Source organism: Leiobunum rupestre, chromosome 5 (assembly GCF_980474605.1).
Source record: "Leiobunum rupestre chromosome 5, qqLeiRupe1.1.hap1, whole genome shotgun sequence".
Lineage (NCBI taxonomy): Eukaryota > Metazoa > Arthropoda > Arachnida > Opiliones > Sclerosomatidae > Leiobunum > Leiobunum rupestre.
The window spans coordinates 21,695,546-21,712,517 of record NC_143388.1 but is presented as its reverse complement, the minus strand read 5'-3'; the positions used below and the strand labels follow the sequence as shown (position 1 = coordinate 21,712,517).

The following is a 16,972-nucleotide window of genomic DNA, read 5'->3' as shown; positions in this document are numbered from 1 at the left end:
AGATTTTTTTTACTAAGGCTTCTAATTTTAAATTGTGAGGGAGAGGGGGTATTAGCATTTATATGCACTAAGATTGGATAATGATCAGATATGTGAATCGAGGAAGGAACTTGTGTTGAGTCGTTGGTGTTAGAAAAGACGTTATCAATACCAAATTCATGAGCACCCTGAATCCTGGTTATCTCGAATACCCTTCGACTTAAATTATAGCTTTAAAACATCTCACATAATTCTTTAAGAATTTATATTAAAATCACCCAAGATAATTTTGTGAGATTTAGGGGTACCAAGGTTATAAGCAATAGTAATAATAAGTTACAGTATTTAATAAACGAATCGATATTGGCACTATGAGGACGGTAGATAACTGTTACTGAGTAATTTATGTCCGGTAAATTGATTGCATAACTTTATATGTCCATATTAAATATAGCTAATTTATCGATAGGGCATATATTTAGTGATTTTTTACAACTCAATGCTTTATTTTGGTGGATATCACGTTTTTTCCCACGCACTTCTTTACTAACAAGTAAAGTGAGTAATTGTATTTGGTATTTGATTTGGATTATCACGAAAAATCTAATAGAATTTGGAGCTCATTCAAGAAAACTTTTTTGGAATTGTTTAAGAAATACATTTTCAATTTTAAAAGTACTTTTTATAATAGACGGAAATTCACAGGAGGAATGAATTTTAAACCAATCAAAAACTAAGCTTCAAAACTATATTAAATTTAACCAACATTCGAGTTAAAATTAACTCAAATTAGGGTTACAATCAACTCAAATAAGGGTTACAATTAACTTTGGCTGGGGTCAAATGCAACCAAGGCTGGAGTTAAATTTAATCCAAGTCAGAGTTAAATGTAACCCAAGTCGGAGTTAAATGTAACCCAAGTCGGAGTTAAATGTAACCCAAGTCGGAGTTAAATGTAACCCAAGTCGAAGTTATACGTAACCCAAGTCGGAGTTAAATGTAACCCAAGTCGGAGTTAAATGTAACCGAAGTCGGAGTTAAATGTAACCCAAGTCGGAGTTAAATGTAACTCAAGTCGGAGGAACCTATCTATTTTATATTTTTAGGATTTTAACGGTGTGCGACTTGATTAGCGACAGTCGGGGTCGGGGTCGGGGACAAAAGTCGGGGTCGGAGTCCCCGTACGAACACTAGAGGCTTTCGTTTTGCCACGGCAAGCGAAAACGTTTTTGACAACATGATTTGGAATTTTTTCCTTTGAAAATAACATGGGAATCTGAAATTTTTTTAAAATTTCAAAAACGTTAAAAACAGTGATTTTAAAATTATATTTCATCAAGTTTAAATGCAATTTGGTTAAATTGATCAAAATTTGTAAAAAAACGATCAAATTGAGTAAAAATAAAAAAATAAATAAAATAATTATAAAATGGGCAATAATTTGAAAAATATTTAAACTTTATGTAAAACAGCAATATTTTTCAAAATTGAAAAAAATTTCAAAATTGATCAATTTTGATCAAAATTTATTTAATTTGATAAAAATAGATTACACTTGATTATTGTTTTAAATCGGGTAAAAATGTATAAATTTAATATATTTGATCAAATCTTGACATATTTTGTTCAATGTGATCACTGGGCATTTTTTTCAGAAACTGCAAGAGACATAGTCGCGGAAATTTTCAGAGTATTATTTTTAGTGTGGGATCGCTTTAAATCCTAAATTTCCGAAAAATCTTAAATAATTTCGGGTTTTTGTAAAACTTATTTTTCACCGGTAGGTGCCAGAAAAAACTGTTCAATGAGAAAGTTGTAGAGTGCTGTCGAAAATGTTCAAAGAAATGGTTTCATTGGAAAAGAACACTTTTTCACGAAGATATGGGCTGATGAAAAAAAAAACAATCTGTCCATAGCATTATACCAATTTTTATAAATGTAAAGAGTTTATGAACATGCAGAATGAACTGCCATTTTTTGCGTCATTGAAGAAAATTTTCTAACATCGCACATCAGTTTGCTGATTTTTTTTATCATCACCTTGACTTATCAAAGCGTCTCTGATTTTTGGATCGGACTTATCTTGATAACTGCAGTTATACGTTCGGCCAAAAAGAAAGCCAGAAACACACTGCTAAATTTAAGACGGAAATAATAGCCAAAACTATTGAGGACACTGTAAATTAAAGCTCGTTTAAACTCACCAACATTAATAGAAACACCAACCATAAGTTTTTCATTGATGACTTAGCTTGCTATAATTCCAAAAACCATAGGCAATTAAAATAAGAAGGCTCTATAGAGAATCCAGTTTATCGTTCTAGCACCACCGATGATATTGAAATAGACGCTTAATAATTATCACCAAAATAGCAAATTATCTAAATACAAATCATTTAGTAACCTCACCACCCTTAAAGAACGATCTCTTAACTAAATTGTTAATAAAAAAAATTATTGATAACAAGAAAATGTTTATGCCGTGATTAAGGACTGGAAGAAATATTTTGAAAAAGTTAAAATTATATTAAGTATAATAAATACAAATTTAGGTATTAAACTAAATACACCTAGGTTATAAATTCTAGTGCTATCAACGTAACAAGCCTCTGATGACGGATGGATAACGTATTACAATCTAGTTAGGTTAAAACTAATTTATCTGGGGCACTTATTAATATAGTTGTGATTTAGTTTTAAATTATAACTAGCGCGAGTATAGTTTTTTAACTTTGTATAAAATATTTTTTTTCATTAATAGACAAAAAGGGCAATTTAGGAAAACGAGTTAAATTTTTAACTAAATGATTTGAAATAATAGTTAATTCAAATTTGATAGAACTCTCTAGAAGGTTGGCAAGGTAAAACCAATAGTCACGCACCATAATAAAAAAAAAAACAATTTTGGGGACGTCTATGAGATATACACCCCGGGATAAAGTTATCTTATCACCAAATGGGAAACCACTCACGTTAGTTTTTTCTAATGCGAAATAATGCTATTATTTTTTTTAAACATACATAAATTCGCCTTTACTTTCAAGGTGAACAACTTCATCGAGATACAAATATAAATATGGTATGCATTTTTGTTAGAAGTGGTCTGCGTATATATGTCCAGCCTAAAGGGTTTTCCGTAGGCTAACTCGATTGTACAGAGAGATGGCAATTAACTTTCCCTGTAATGACCCCCGAGGCCCCGCCTCTCATCGGAAAGCGCCGTGTTACCAAATCTGTCGTTATTGAAGAAAGATAATACAAAATTTTCCTTAAATGATGGCACTTGCTTGCGAAATTCAACGCTGTTAAATAGATTCTTTATCTTGGAATAGCAAGCGATACGCGAGGTAAAACCGGTTTCGCAACGACAACAGGAAATTCCCGGCCCTTCAACTGGTGGCAAAATCTTTCAATCTGTAAAAGAAGAAAAAGTTCCAAATTTATCTCCATTCTCAGCCCTCGTGGCACATGGCTAGTAACGATACGAAGTTATTAGCTATTTCACGTTAAAACTGAAGAAATACACAATACGAAAAAAATGAATACAAATCTAAATTTTCAGGTAAGACCATTTAAATATTTAATCAGACCATCAACAGTTTTTTTAAAATCGCCGCGTTCTCGTCTGCAAAGCACTAAGCGTTTGCAGTACAGACCTAAGCAAAAAAATCGGAAACAGATGGCTTTATGCCGTATTAAATAACAATACAAATTATTATCATGGAAAAATATGTGTATTTCATAAAACTTAAAAATATTTTAATATTAAATAATATTCCGTGAACGAAAAGTCTCTTTAAACCTGGTTGATATCAATTATCTCCCCAGAAAGAGAGGCTGGGTAAAACTTAAAAAATCGAATATAGTAAGGTCGATATACACAGGCTTCATATGATTATTAAAGGTTCTAGAAAGGCTTGTGGACCCGTTAATTGATTGGCTAGTTTTTATGCCAATCAAAATATATCACTCATGGTAGATTTGTTCCTGTTTTAACGATGTTTAAAAAACTGCACCCGATTAAGCATGAAGTACAAAGCAATATAAAAGTTACTGATTTCATCATTTGGTCGCCTATTTTTGACCTAGTAAAACGTGAAATTTAGATTATTAATTATTGCAAAACGTAATTAAATTTTAGAACTTTGAGAATTTTCCTTAAGTTGAAAAAATTATGAAAGTCATATTTTACTTTGATAACGTTATATAGGTGTTCAAACAAATAATAAATTGGGTTATACAATTGGAATTCGTAAGTGACCTAAATGCGTAAAAGATAAATTAATATTAGATTTTCCATAAAAAACCTCGTCAAAAACCCATGTGGACTGATGTTTTTAATATTATGATTTCGAGTTCATTTTGAAAATTACTGTTCATTCGTTTCTATAAGTGTCTTATTTTTCTAGATATGTCTCCTTGTTCTGTGCGTAACAAATATTCCGAACTCAACATCGGAACCTCTTCGTCCTGACCTTCCAAAAGATGACACTGGGGTTTGGGCTTTTCAAAAGCACACCATTTCCTTTTACAATGAAGAAAGAGGTTTCGCGAGGTTAAAAAACCTGAATTTTGGACCTTTCGGAGCCTCCAAAGTCTCCCTTAGCTTTCAATGCGAAGGGTGTTTAGAAAATCTCAAGGAAAAGGTTAATTTTTATTTCGACAATTTAGACACGTCTCCGTCTAACCCACTCCTACTGGACGCTCGAATAATTCGATCGATTGGTGACGATTTAGAAGAGAGTAACTCTTTGAATTTCGAGCTTTTGCCTCAAGATGGCGTGCACGACGTTTACATAACGTTTCCGGAAGATATCAAATCCTCTGACCTCACATCCGTTCGATTTTACTCTTCCGATCCACCTCGTGGCCAATGGTATTACCTGATCGTACACTGGAATGGCAAGGCTTTGACCGGCTGCAACCACGGAGAGTTCGCTTGCATCCATCCTTTGCACGGCGGAAAATCGCAGAGAGTCCGATTCGACAAAGACGCGAACGGAGGCTACAGAATTGTGTCGGGTTTTGACGACAAGGTTTGGTCGGTGAAAGACGGCTCGTCGGAAGATCACACCATTCTCATTCCGGAGAAGTTCGCTGATTTGCCGCATCAGATTTGGTTCATTGAAGAATATGACAGCGCTTATCGGTTCCATCCGAAACATAACATCACCAAATGTTTGGATTTGACGTGGGGACATAATCACAACGAAGCCAAACTAGTGTCTCATTATTGTAATCAAACTCCGGCTCAAACTTTTAACGTCATCTCGGCGTGTTAAATAACGTTAAATCTTCGTAGTCGAAAATGTTTCATCCGCAATACGTTCTACCTTCTAGTCCAAAAAAAAATAAAACACTTTGTTCAGTAATCGTTTAAAAGCATTTGAAGATGGAAAGTTGTATTTAAAAGTTGGGATTATAAATAAAATACTCAATATTTTCAATGGAATATTGGTTTCTCATTGGGATTTTAGGTATATTTAGGTGTGTAAAAGGTTTGTGGGACGATGAATATATCTTTGAGAATAATATAGCTAATGTTAATGTCTTAAAACATGTACTTTGATAGGCTCCTTGATTTTCCAAAAGACTTTAAGGAAGGCAAATTAGTGCGGAGCGAAAAACGTATCGCTGTAACTTTCTTAAAGTATTTACAGTTAGAAAATACGATTGAAAAATAAGTAGAAAATCCATTTGCTTGTAATTTTAAAATTTCTTATCAAAGTAATATGAGCGGTAAAGTATTTGTCAAATGGGTAAGACCTTCCTTGGGATTACGTTTTGATTGTCTCCAGCCCGCGCCAAATCAGAACTGTCTGAACATTTTATTCCCAAATAACACAAAATTTGGATGATTATTTATTTATTTTGGTTTATTTAAAGCAACATATAAGTATAAATCACGATGGCTGAAGTGTGACCTAGGTTAATTTTAAATTATTACTTATAAAAATAACGATAAATAAGTAAAATCTAAGTCCATATAGATTCTAGCGTTATTGTATACCAAGATTTACGTTTTATTTTATAATAATACATTTTATACCTTTCGTCCATGTGCCAGAAACATTGATCCTAGAAACCCCAGTAGCCAAGGTCAAACGCCCGTAAACAAACTAAAAAATGCAAGTTTAAAATATTATCTCTTAATATTTTATGTAGCTTTATAGAAACAAACCAGAGAAATTTCTGAAAACTTCTTCTAGAAATCAAATTGAAAAAGCTTCAACGTAAGCTTTGTAAGAATACGACTACCAATTAAATAAGTTTCCAATTTTGGAGATTTATGACTTTTTTCTTTTTGCGAACGTTTTCAGTGTCAAATTTCTATTGTACTTACTATTCTCAAATAATGAAATAAAAAAATTGCAAAAATTTAATATTATTTTTAGTTAAAAATGAATAGTAACCCCCTTACACATCAAATTGTATTTTTAAAATGGCCTGCAAACATTATATTTTGAAGTTTGTTAGCCGGGAGTAGTGGCTCACTCCTGTAATCCCAGGCGTCCGGGAGGCAGAGTTTGTGGATGGCCGTGTGAGGACGACCACCAATCTCCCAAAGGGTGGTCGTAATACTTCCGCCACGGGTGTCCCTACCCCTGTCCCCACGTATCCCCCCGTTGGCGTGGCCGTTACACGTATCCCACCCTGATTAATCAGATGGTGTCTTCGCCGGGCTCGCGGTCTTCTCAGACTCAATCAGCCCTTTCTTCTTTGAATTAAAAAAAATAAGTTCGTTTAACCCGATTTGAAATAAATTAGTCTGAGAGCATTTTCGGTAATAATTGGAAAATACGCTATTATGCGTATATAAAAAAACCTTAAACTAACAAATAAGTTTCAATGGAATACAGGCAAAGTTGATTTTTCATGATCTTTTAAAATGGTGGCGCAGATTGTTCAATTCCTTACACCAAAGTATACTACGAAACTCGAATTTCATTATCAGCACTTGAATAAGTGACCAAACATTCCTAATAAAGTAAATCAAGAATGGATTCAAGTTCCTAAGAATATTGGACGATAGGATTCTGAGCCCCATCCTCGCAGATTTTGTAGCTTAAGTTCGTCTGCTTTCATTTTTCGTGTCATTCACGCGCGCCATCTAGTATGATCTATTGCTACCGTAATATTCCGTTTAAAAATGGAGCCATCCACGAAACGCGGTACGGTTAAAAAAACGTAAAATCTAAAGAAACTATCGTAACAAATGTTAATTATTTAGAAAGTATAAATGAAACAGAGGTTTCAGATCAGGTAATTTATTTTTTAAATGAAGAAAAGTTCCTAAATCAAAAACAACACGCAGAGTTGCAAAAATTATGGCGTGAAACGCCTAGGCTTAGTGTAGGTGAGAATGTAACTGAATATTTATATTTTAAGTTCATTGTCACTTCCTTTTGGAAAGAATGTATACAAAGTACAAAAAATGCTAAAAATTAATTATTAATAATTGAAATCTGAGAGCTTCGTGGCGTGAGATAGAAGACAATTCGCATTTAATCCCTTTTGGGTAAACCTCGGCCATTTTCACGGAATTAAACTAATTTTAAAACGCCAGAGTGCGCTGTAGAGGTGATGCAAGTAAAAAAAGCAGATAAACTTACTCAACAAATGCTGCGAGGATAGTACCACAGCTAATGCTATGCTCCAATATTCTTAGGAACTTGAATTCATTCTTGAGTAAATTAGTAACGCTAATTGTGAAAGGCTAACTTGATGGACCAAAAAGAAGACACTCCAAAATTGTCTTTTAAAACTACGTAAAAGTTGGGCAGGCTGATATTTAGTTCTGAATTCAATAAATGAATACCAACCAATTTGTGAATATTTGTGCTACATAAATGTTTATACTTTTAGGATCATTATCTTTTTAAACAATGCCATTTCTTCATCATTTTCTAGTTTCGAGCTGCATTTAAAACAGTTTAAGATCTAGCCTGCGTTTTCCAAAGTAAAAGTATGAAGTGAATTTGATGTTAAAAACTATAGTGCTCAACACTGAATAAATTCCACCATTTTGTTTAAACGTCCAACAGTTCTTTTTATATGTTAAATAAACTCTTCTGCGCTAAAATAAAACGTTACCCTTTTAATTTAATCAGTAACTCTAACTTAATTACGTCGATACATGTATATTTAAATTCAAAATTGTGTTTCTTTTAAATATATTAACTACGTTATATTTTAAAACAATTAAAATACATTTAAATCGCACGCTTTTTTGATAACTAAAACCATCCCATCAGACATTAGATTCAATATCTTTAATTTACGTCAAGATAAAGCGTTCTTTTCATGGTATAAAGTAAATATACCGCGATATATATATCCCTAGAAAATGATAAAAAGTGATACCGAAAATGCTCGAGGCTAAATTTATTTCAAATCGTGTTAAACGAACTTAAAAATTGCTGGACATTTTTTAAAATTAAGCTAATATAATTTGATGTGTAAGGTTACTATTCATTTTTAAATAAAAATAATATAAAAGTTTCGACATTTTCTTTTTATTTTCAATTGTACAAAGATAGGTAAGCCGTTATAATTTTAACATTAACGGCTAGGGCTCTTAACTGTGGCTTTCAGTATTTATTTTGGAACGAAGTTAATTTCAAATTACACAAAATGAAACATGATAAAATATCGATATTTGTTTGAAGATTATGAGAATGCATATAATTTATTCCGGAAACAAATTTTTCAACCGTTTCGTATCTATTTATTCCAATATTTATTCAGGAAAACCCGCTGCTCATCTGCTGCGCAACTATCTGCCATTAAAAAGAAAAGCTTTTGACAGTGCCAAAAATGACGCGACAACTTTGCTAGTTTTTAACCAGCCATTATTATACAGGGAGTTAACTAAAAAACGATACAGAGCCAATTACTCAAAATGTGTTTTATGTAAGAATTTGAAATTTTCAGGTTACATAAAGGGTGCAGGGGGACAAATATCTATGAAAATTTCAATGACCTTGAACCAGGTCTTCAAGGTCATTAAAATTATATCTCAAGAACCGTTAGGATTAGAAGAATAGTTCCAATTAGAAATGTGTTCTACCGTTTACTTTTTAGTCTAAACAACTTTGACCCGATCTAATTTGACCAATGGGAAGCCGAGAAATGTTAGACCAAAAACCATAAGGTCGTGTGTGGTATTCTAATCAAGACACGACATTTAAGGGCTTATAAATCCTCAACTACCAGATCACATGGATAAATATTGTCGTGACATTCTTAACTGAGTGGGGGAATTCGTAATTTGTAACTTGTGATGAGCTTGAAACATTATTTCAAGGTCATTCAAAATTTATCTCGAGAACCATTAGAAAAATGCTCGCCAAGGTTTTTTAAGTCAAATTACCTTTTACCCGAGGTAAATAAACCAATAAAACTAAAAAATAAACGTAAATTAATTTTTTTAAGACGTACCAAGTATTTTTATTAACTTTTAAATCCTTTAAACACAAAATAAACTAAAAATAAATTGAATGACCTTGAACTAATGTTTCAAGGTCATCATAAGTTACAAATGACGAACTCCCCCACTCAGTTTAGAGTGTCACGACAATTTTTATCCATAAGATCTGGTAGTTTTCGATTTATAAGCCCTTAAATGTCGTGTCTTGATTAGAATACCACACACGACCTTATGGTATTTGGTCTAACATTTATCAGCTTCCCATTGGTCAAATTAGATCAAGTCAAAGGTTTTTAGACTAAAAATTAAACGTAGAACACATTTATAATTGGAACTATTCTTCTAATCCTAACGGTTCTTGAGATAAAATTTGAATGACCTTGAAGACCTGGTTCAAGGTCATTGAAATTTTCATTGATATTTGTCCCCCTGAACCCTCTATGTAACCTGCAAATTTCAAATTCTTACATAAAACACATTTTGAGTAATTGGCTCTGTATCGTTTTTTAGATAACACCCTGTAGATTCTCCTTAAAGATCTTTCACACAAAATTTAAAATAACAGAATTAGACGTAAAGAAAGAAATCAATCGGAGCGTCCAAGCTAGTCGCATCGATTTAATAGACCTGTATAATTAACTGTATAAACAATTAACTTGAATGGTAGTGCTTATATAATATGATTTTTAATTAAGTTATCTTGGTTCGATGGCGCCCTTGAATATCAGCGAATTTTCAAGTTGGACTATATAGGGTTTCCCTCAAATGCTTGACGGCGTGTGATAATTATCAAATGTTCAAGGCTGATCAAGGGTGAAATAACACGGAGAAACCAAGTACATTATTCTGTGTATTTAGTGCCGCTTCTATAGTGGAATTTGATTCCAAATATTCGGTGAGATGATGAAAAAATAAACGTTTAATGGGGTTTAATTTTACTAACGCGCAAAACTAATATTAGCTTTAATCATATAAATTAAAATTTGTTACCATGGTTTAAAATATATTAATTAAATAAAGTCTTGAATCACGACTGATACTTCATGGTATTTTAAGTTTTCGCTAGCTTTCGGGTTCGAGACCCCTTGTTAAAATAAATAAAACAACGTATTTTAGTGCACTATAAATTTTTCTTTTAATTGTAAAAATTAAAAGCACTACTCAACTAGTTTCGGCTACTGCGTATTACGCTGCCATCACCAGGAGGGCGAAAAATCGTTCTTTCGTCTTAAACGAAAACGTCAAAAAGTCACGTGATGTCAATGGAGAAAAAACATACACTTTTTAAAAGAAATCAGTCTAGGGTACAATATTATCTGTGTCCGGTCCTTTATCGCTTTTTAAGTTATTTTTATTCTTAAAAATCTCAATTGTTTCCAAAAAATTAAGTGCTTTGTAATTGGAATTTTTATGTAGAAGTTTAACTTCTTTACAATCAATAATGTAAGTTTCTTTTTTTTGTTAGTATTTTTAAGAATATGTTCTACAAGGGGTGAACAAGGGTCATTGTTTTTAATTGCCCGTTTATGTTCAACTACTCTGGTTTCTAATCTCCTCCTAGTCTGTACAATATATACTGCATTACATGAACAAGGGATAGAGTCAATTCCACTTTTTTGCATGTTGTCAAGGGCAGGGCCGGATTAAGACTTTATGGGGCCCTAGGCCCAAGTTAATTTTGGTGCCCCCTTCCAATAGCGAGCGAAGCGAGCTAGGCGCTTCCTCAATTTATAATTGAGAAATGGAGGGAAAATTCATTTTGCTGCCAGATTTAGTATGTCGTCAGGGGCTAGATGGCAGTCAGTCAGAGAATGTGACAATCAAACGTTTTTGGTTCATATAGGGGTGGACGCATTTACTAAAATTACTCCGGAAAATATTTTGTGAAAAGCAAATGATTAAAGTTTTGTACTTTTATTTTTTTCGAACCCTCTTGGTGCCCCTGGTAGGCTTAGTGCCCTAGGCCCAGGCCTATTCAGCCTATTGGTTAATCCGGCCCTGGTCAAGGGGTTCTTTAAGTAAATTATGAATAATTTTATTTAAGCAGCGAAAAGCAAATATTAGAATCGGTGTGTTCTATCCCCCATGTAAAATCAGCTCATCCGCGCTAACAAAAAGAATGCTCCTTTTATACTTTCGTATATCGTGCGTTTAAAATTTGTAACACCAAAGAATTACTAAATATGCAATTGAATAATATAAAAGGTATTGCTATTGACCGAGGGTTTAACTTAAACATTGTAGACAAAGCTGTTAACAAATTTCAACACCTTTTGAATCCGTCTTCTAACCTGTCCAATATTTCTGACACCCCTGTCAAAAAATGTTTTTTACCGTTACAATATTATTCAAGCTTAACCCCCAAATTATCGATCATTATAAGTAAACACACCGATTCTAATATTTGCTTTTCGCTGCTTAAATAAAATTATTCATAATTTACAGTGTCTTAAAGAACCCCTTGACAACATGCAAAAAAGTGGAATGTAATGCAGTATATATTGGACATAAACGGGCAATTAAAAACAATGATCCCTGTTCACCCCATTTAGAACATATTCTTAAAAATACTGACAAAAAAGAAACTAACATTATTGATTGTAAAGAAGTGAAACTTCTACATAAAAATTCCAATTACAAAGCACTTAATTTTTTGGAAACAATTGAGATTTTTAAAAATAAAAATAACTTAAAAAGCGATAAAGGACCGGACACAGATAATATTGTACCCTATAGACTGATTTCTTTTAAAAAGTGTATGTTTTTTCTCCATTGATATCACGTGACTTTTTGACGTTTTCGTTTAAGACGAAAAAACGATTTTTCGCCCTCCTGATGATGGCAGCGTAATATACAGTAGCCGAAACTAGTTGAGTCGTGCTATTAATTTTTACAATTACAAGAAAAATTTATAGTGCACTAAAATACGTTGTTTTTATTTATTTAAACTATAATTTTGCTTTAGCGATTGGTATTTCTATATTATTAAATTTAATTATTCTATATTTTTAAAGGCACTGCTTCTTTAAAAACTCTTTTATAATAATGTGGTTCGTTATAGACAATCTCGCCATTTTCGAAGTCTAAATTATGTTCATTTGTTGTCCATATATGGTTTGCGATACCGTTATATTTATCCTCTATTTTATACATTTTTATGTTCATCTTTTCTTACTTTAAATTTTCTTTTAGTTTGACCGATGTAAGATTTTTCACGTTCACATGTTGTTTTATTTACAATACCAGTTTCATTATTTTTATCTATTTTAGGTCTATTTTTAATTAGGATTGATTCTAATGTTTCTGATTTTTTACTTTTTAGATTTATATTAACATTTTTTAATTGCCTGTTTGTTTTTTCAGTTATTCCTTTTACATAAGGAAGAATTAACATGTTTACATATTTTCCATCTCCTTTAGGTCATTTAATATTTGAGTTAAAATATCTTCAATCAAATTTTTTGGGTACGCGCATTTTTCTAGTTGTTTTGAATATATTTCTTTATCTTCTATGGGGTTATCTGATATTGCTTCAATTTTATGTTTCAGACTTTTTAAAATACCAATTTTGATGTTATTTGGGTGGGAAGATTTATAGTTTAAAAAGATTTTTTGAGTGTGTAGGTTTCTGGTATATTGACAGTTTAAATTGTATTGTCGTGATTCAAGACTTTATTTAATTAAAATTAGCTTTATCTCTATTAAATGTAATTCAACGTTTAAGGCAAAGGTTTGATATAGTTTCAAATATGTTTTTAAATTGAGCAGCGATAGATCCGTTACTTCCTTCTTGGCATGGTTTTCACGACCAAAAACCGAAATGACTCGGTCAGTTGTTTACTTATTATCTTATATTAGTATTCATTTATACAAATTTAGGTAAAAATGATTTCGAGCATAGTACATTTTGCACTTCTTTTTATTAAGCTTTGGCTCCAATCATTAACGGTCACTGTGTTGAAAAATTTCGATGGGCTCGCAGTTGGTTTTTGCTGAAAAGAAACGTAACATTTCAAAGCACCTGTACCTTAAAATATAAGAGCTTCCACGTTCAAACAATCTGATCTGTAAATTGCTTATTTATTTCTCATTAGAAGAGTAATTATTAATATAATTAATCATTTTCGCCTTTTGTACGAAGGTATATCAATTATAATTTCAGATAGTACCTATAAACAGAGCTCGAAACTAGTGGTGGAAATTTTAATTATTGATTTAACTTAACATTTTACTACGTAAATAAAGTGGTGTTAATTTTATTTATATTTTCGTCTTAAACATAAGAAGCCGTCTTTCAATAAATTAGCGATAATCCACTTTTTACGTTTGTTAATGCATTAGAACCCGAAAAATTTCTTTGGGTTGCGAAATAAATTGTGACGAATACGTTTTGGCCGACCGTTGAGACGTGTAGTTACAACTGTTTCGTTTAAAACCTTAATTTTTTTATTAATGTGTAGTTTCCTTGACTGTATTCAATCTTCGTCCCTCACATTGAGGTATTTCTGCTTATTTTAGAAAAATGGAAATCATCAATTTACAGACAATTGAATTAGAATTTATTCTGTATTCGTAATTTTCATTTCAACAAATTTTATTTTTGTGATGCATGACAATAATTATAATTTAATTTACAGTAGCTGTTTCCGTCGTTCGTCAGGAAGGTCAGGGGTGGCGGAGTGGCTAGCACTTTCACCTCGCAGTAAGACACTGGGTGATGACTTGGAACCACTCCTTCTGAGTTGAGTTAGCAAGTTTACAGGCATTAGATGTCGCCAGATTACTTACACTTTGCCCCGAAATTGCGTACGCGTTCGCAGCGTGGGCAGACCCACAGACAGACAGACAGACAGACACGGTGATTGTAAAACCCCTCCTAGGGGACATAGTCCCCTCGGAGAGGTAAAAATATTCGTGAAAAGCATTTTGCCCATCTGTTCTGCTCATAAGGACACTTTTCAATACTTATTGTTATGTTATCGATCTTTATTTTACAGAGGTTTCTTATAAATAATAAATCTTTGTATAAATAGGAAGTTACACAAACTTATTGTTGTGCTTTATCACAAATAACCGCAATTTCATGAATAACAGTTGGATATTGCTAAGTACTTCTTGTTAAATGTTTTATTGCTCTGAGCAGTTTAAAAAAAATCCAATAACATCGATAATCATTGATTTTCGAAACATTTGATTAATTTTTCTGTTATTGCAGGAACGCCTCTATTGATCGAACGACGCCAGTAAAAGTTTCATTATAGAGTATGTAAATAAATATAATCATGTTGGTTGCCACAAGTTTTCTATAATTCCTTTGTCTATTTTCGCGTAAGACCAGTGATCACCTATTTTGAATAAATTGATTTTATATGTATCCCGGCAAACGTTTCGTGTCTGCGTAATGGCACAAAACTGGAATAACACTTTAGTGTGTACATGGCAAACAGGGATGGATTACGAATGGTGCTATAACGTCCTCAAGCGTTTTATTTAATAAAAGACAAAGTGATAAGAGTGATTAAGCTCATGACCACTCGAGGTAATGCTTTGTAATTTTATTATAATATAATCTAATGTAATTTATACCAATTAAGTTTCATATATTTTTATAATTTTATGAAATTTTATCAAATTTGCTTATTCAAAATATTAAATTTTAAATTAAATTATTTAAAAAAATGTGTTTGAAATACTAATTTTTATTTAAGGTTTGTAAAGTACTAATTTTGTTTAATGTTGAAAACTTTAAAGATCGGGATTTGAAAATTAATAGTTTTAAAGATCGTGTTTTAATGTTAAAAACTTAAAGAATCGTTTTTTTATATTAAGAACTTAAAGGATCGTCTTTTAATATTAAGAACTTAAATGACAGTTTTTAAAAATTACTAATTTAAAAGATCGTGCTTTATTGTTAAGAACTTTAAGGATCGTGTTTAAGTTTTTAATTTAAAAGATGCAAACCGTTCTGTTCCAAAGCTCCATTTTCTTTCTACAACCAGAAGCCGACTCCGGATCAATAAGTCCTATCATTACAACTATTTAGAGTCTGAACGCCGACCGTCAATTGGAATAACTGTCCTGACTTGAGAAAAATCGTACATATTTATAACCCGATCAACGGCTGCCTTATTTGCCAATTAATCGCGCTAAACTGAAAATTTGCGATTTTACCATTTTAAGTAATTTTTTAATAACTTCCTTTCCGTACTCTATTTTTTCGAAAAGAAATAACAAATTCAGTCTGAACATGCTAGCTTTTGTAAGAATTAATCTTTCAATTCGAATACGTAAAATTCTTGTTCTTAAATATGTTAGGGAGAGCTATTGTCCATGAATGTTTCTATCGCGATAAACTTATAATTGAAGTTTTCAATTTCTGTTATGTACCATTTAAGGTCAGAAAGCCAAGTTTTTTTTATGGTCGGTTATTCCACTTGAAAACGACTTTACCATTCAAAACTCGTGCTGTCTTCAAGGTCATTTAAAATTATCTCGAGAACCGTTGGGTTTACGGGTTTGGTTTCAATTAGAGAGTTATTGCTCGCCATTTTAATAGTTCAAATAACTTTGATTTGACCAATTATAAACCGATAAATTGAAGGTTAATGAACTGAACCTGCTTTCTGTAAGATTGGTTGTCATGACAACAAGTTTTAGAAAAAATTTACTCCGTCGTTAAGTGAGCTCAATTATGTATAGTAGCCGACGGTGGCATAATTGAACTGTTGTAAACTATACAGTATTTATTTGATTTAGTCACATTAAAACTATTCAAATTATTTTATTATCAAATACTGAATTCGTTAACCTTCAATTTCTCGGCTTCTGATTGGTCAAATTTGGTCAAATCAAAGTTATTTGAACTAATAATATGGCGAGCAACAACTTTATTATTCCAACTAAATCCGTAAACCAAACGGTTCTCGAGATAGTTTTTGAATGACCTTGAAGACATGGTTCAAAGTCATTTTACACTAAAATAAATGTTCCAAAGAAGCTTGAAATTTTTCAAAAAAACTTTTTTCAGTTGTTTAACATTTTTACATAGTGACAAAACAATGTAAACTGAGTTTCTTCAAAATCGAGATAATAGAAATTGAAGTGGTTCTTACGGAATATGTTAATAAGCTGCTTATAGCATGAGTATATTATTCTATAAGTGATGACGTTTTTCTTATAGCTATGATCATCGAATCGTCATTGGTTCTTATTGAAAAGCTATAGTCACGCTATTAAAGTTGGTTATGTTCTTGAGGCTCCATTCTTACCTAACGTTAAATTATATTTTACAGATACGTAATTCATTTTTTCTACAAAAGGAATCTCAAAGCTGATCAAAAAATGTGTAGCAGTCTTTTGACCGCTGTGGACCAGAAAAATCATTAAAATGGGTTTGAAACTTTAACAGATTTCAATCAGTTTCTACATTGACAATCTCAAACTTAAAACTGTTTGTAAAGAAATTAAGCTATGATTGGAAAGAATTTCCAAAGACTGTGCTTGTGTTACAAATACATCGCTTTATCACTATGTTTAATTGATATTATAATAGAAACGGTTTAT

The 16,972-nt window shown here is 32.0% G+C and overlaps 1 protein-coding gene across 1 annotated transcript; it reads left to right on the top strand.

Moving 5' to 3' along the window:
* The first annotated feature begins 3,040 nt into the window (after positions 1-3,040).
* LOC149943802 (uncharacterized) lies at positions 3,041-5,405 on the top strand. Its single transcript, XM_090175131.1, has 2 exons — positions 3,041-3,541; positions 4,389-5,405. The coding sequence occupies exons 1-2, from the start codon at positions 3,518-3,520 to the stop codon at positions 5,259-5,261; spliced, it is 897 nt and encodes a 298-aa protein (XP_090031257.1). The 5' UTR covers positions 3,041-3,517; the 3' UTR covers positions 5,262-5,405.
* Positions 5,406-16,972: the final 11,567 nt, after the last annotated feature.

What these genes read in the sequence shown, in the direction of transcription:
- LOC149943802 (XM_090175131.1), top strand. Translation starts at nt 3,518, where the DNA reads ATGAATACAAATCTAAATTTTCAG. An exon ending in ATACAAATCTAAATTTTCAG is followed by an intron (nt 3,542 to 4,388) that starts GTAAGACCATTT and finishes TTATTTTTCTAG; the next exon opens with ATATGTCTCCTTGTTCTGTG.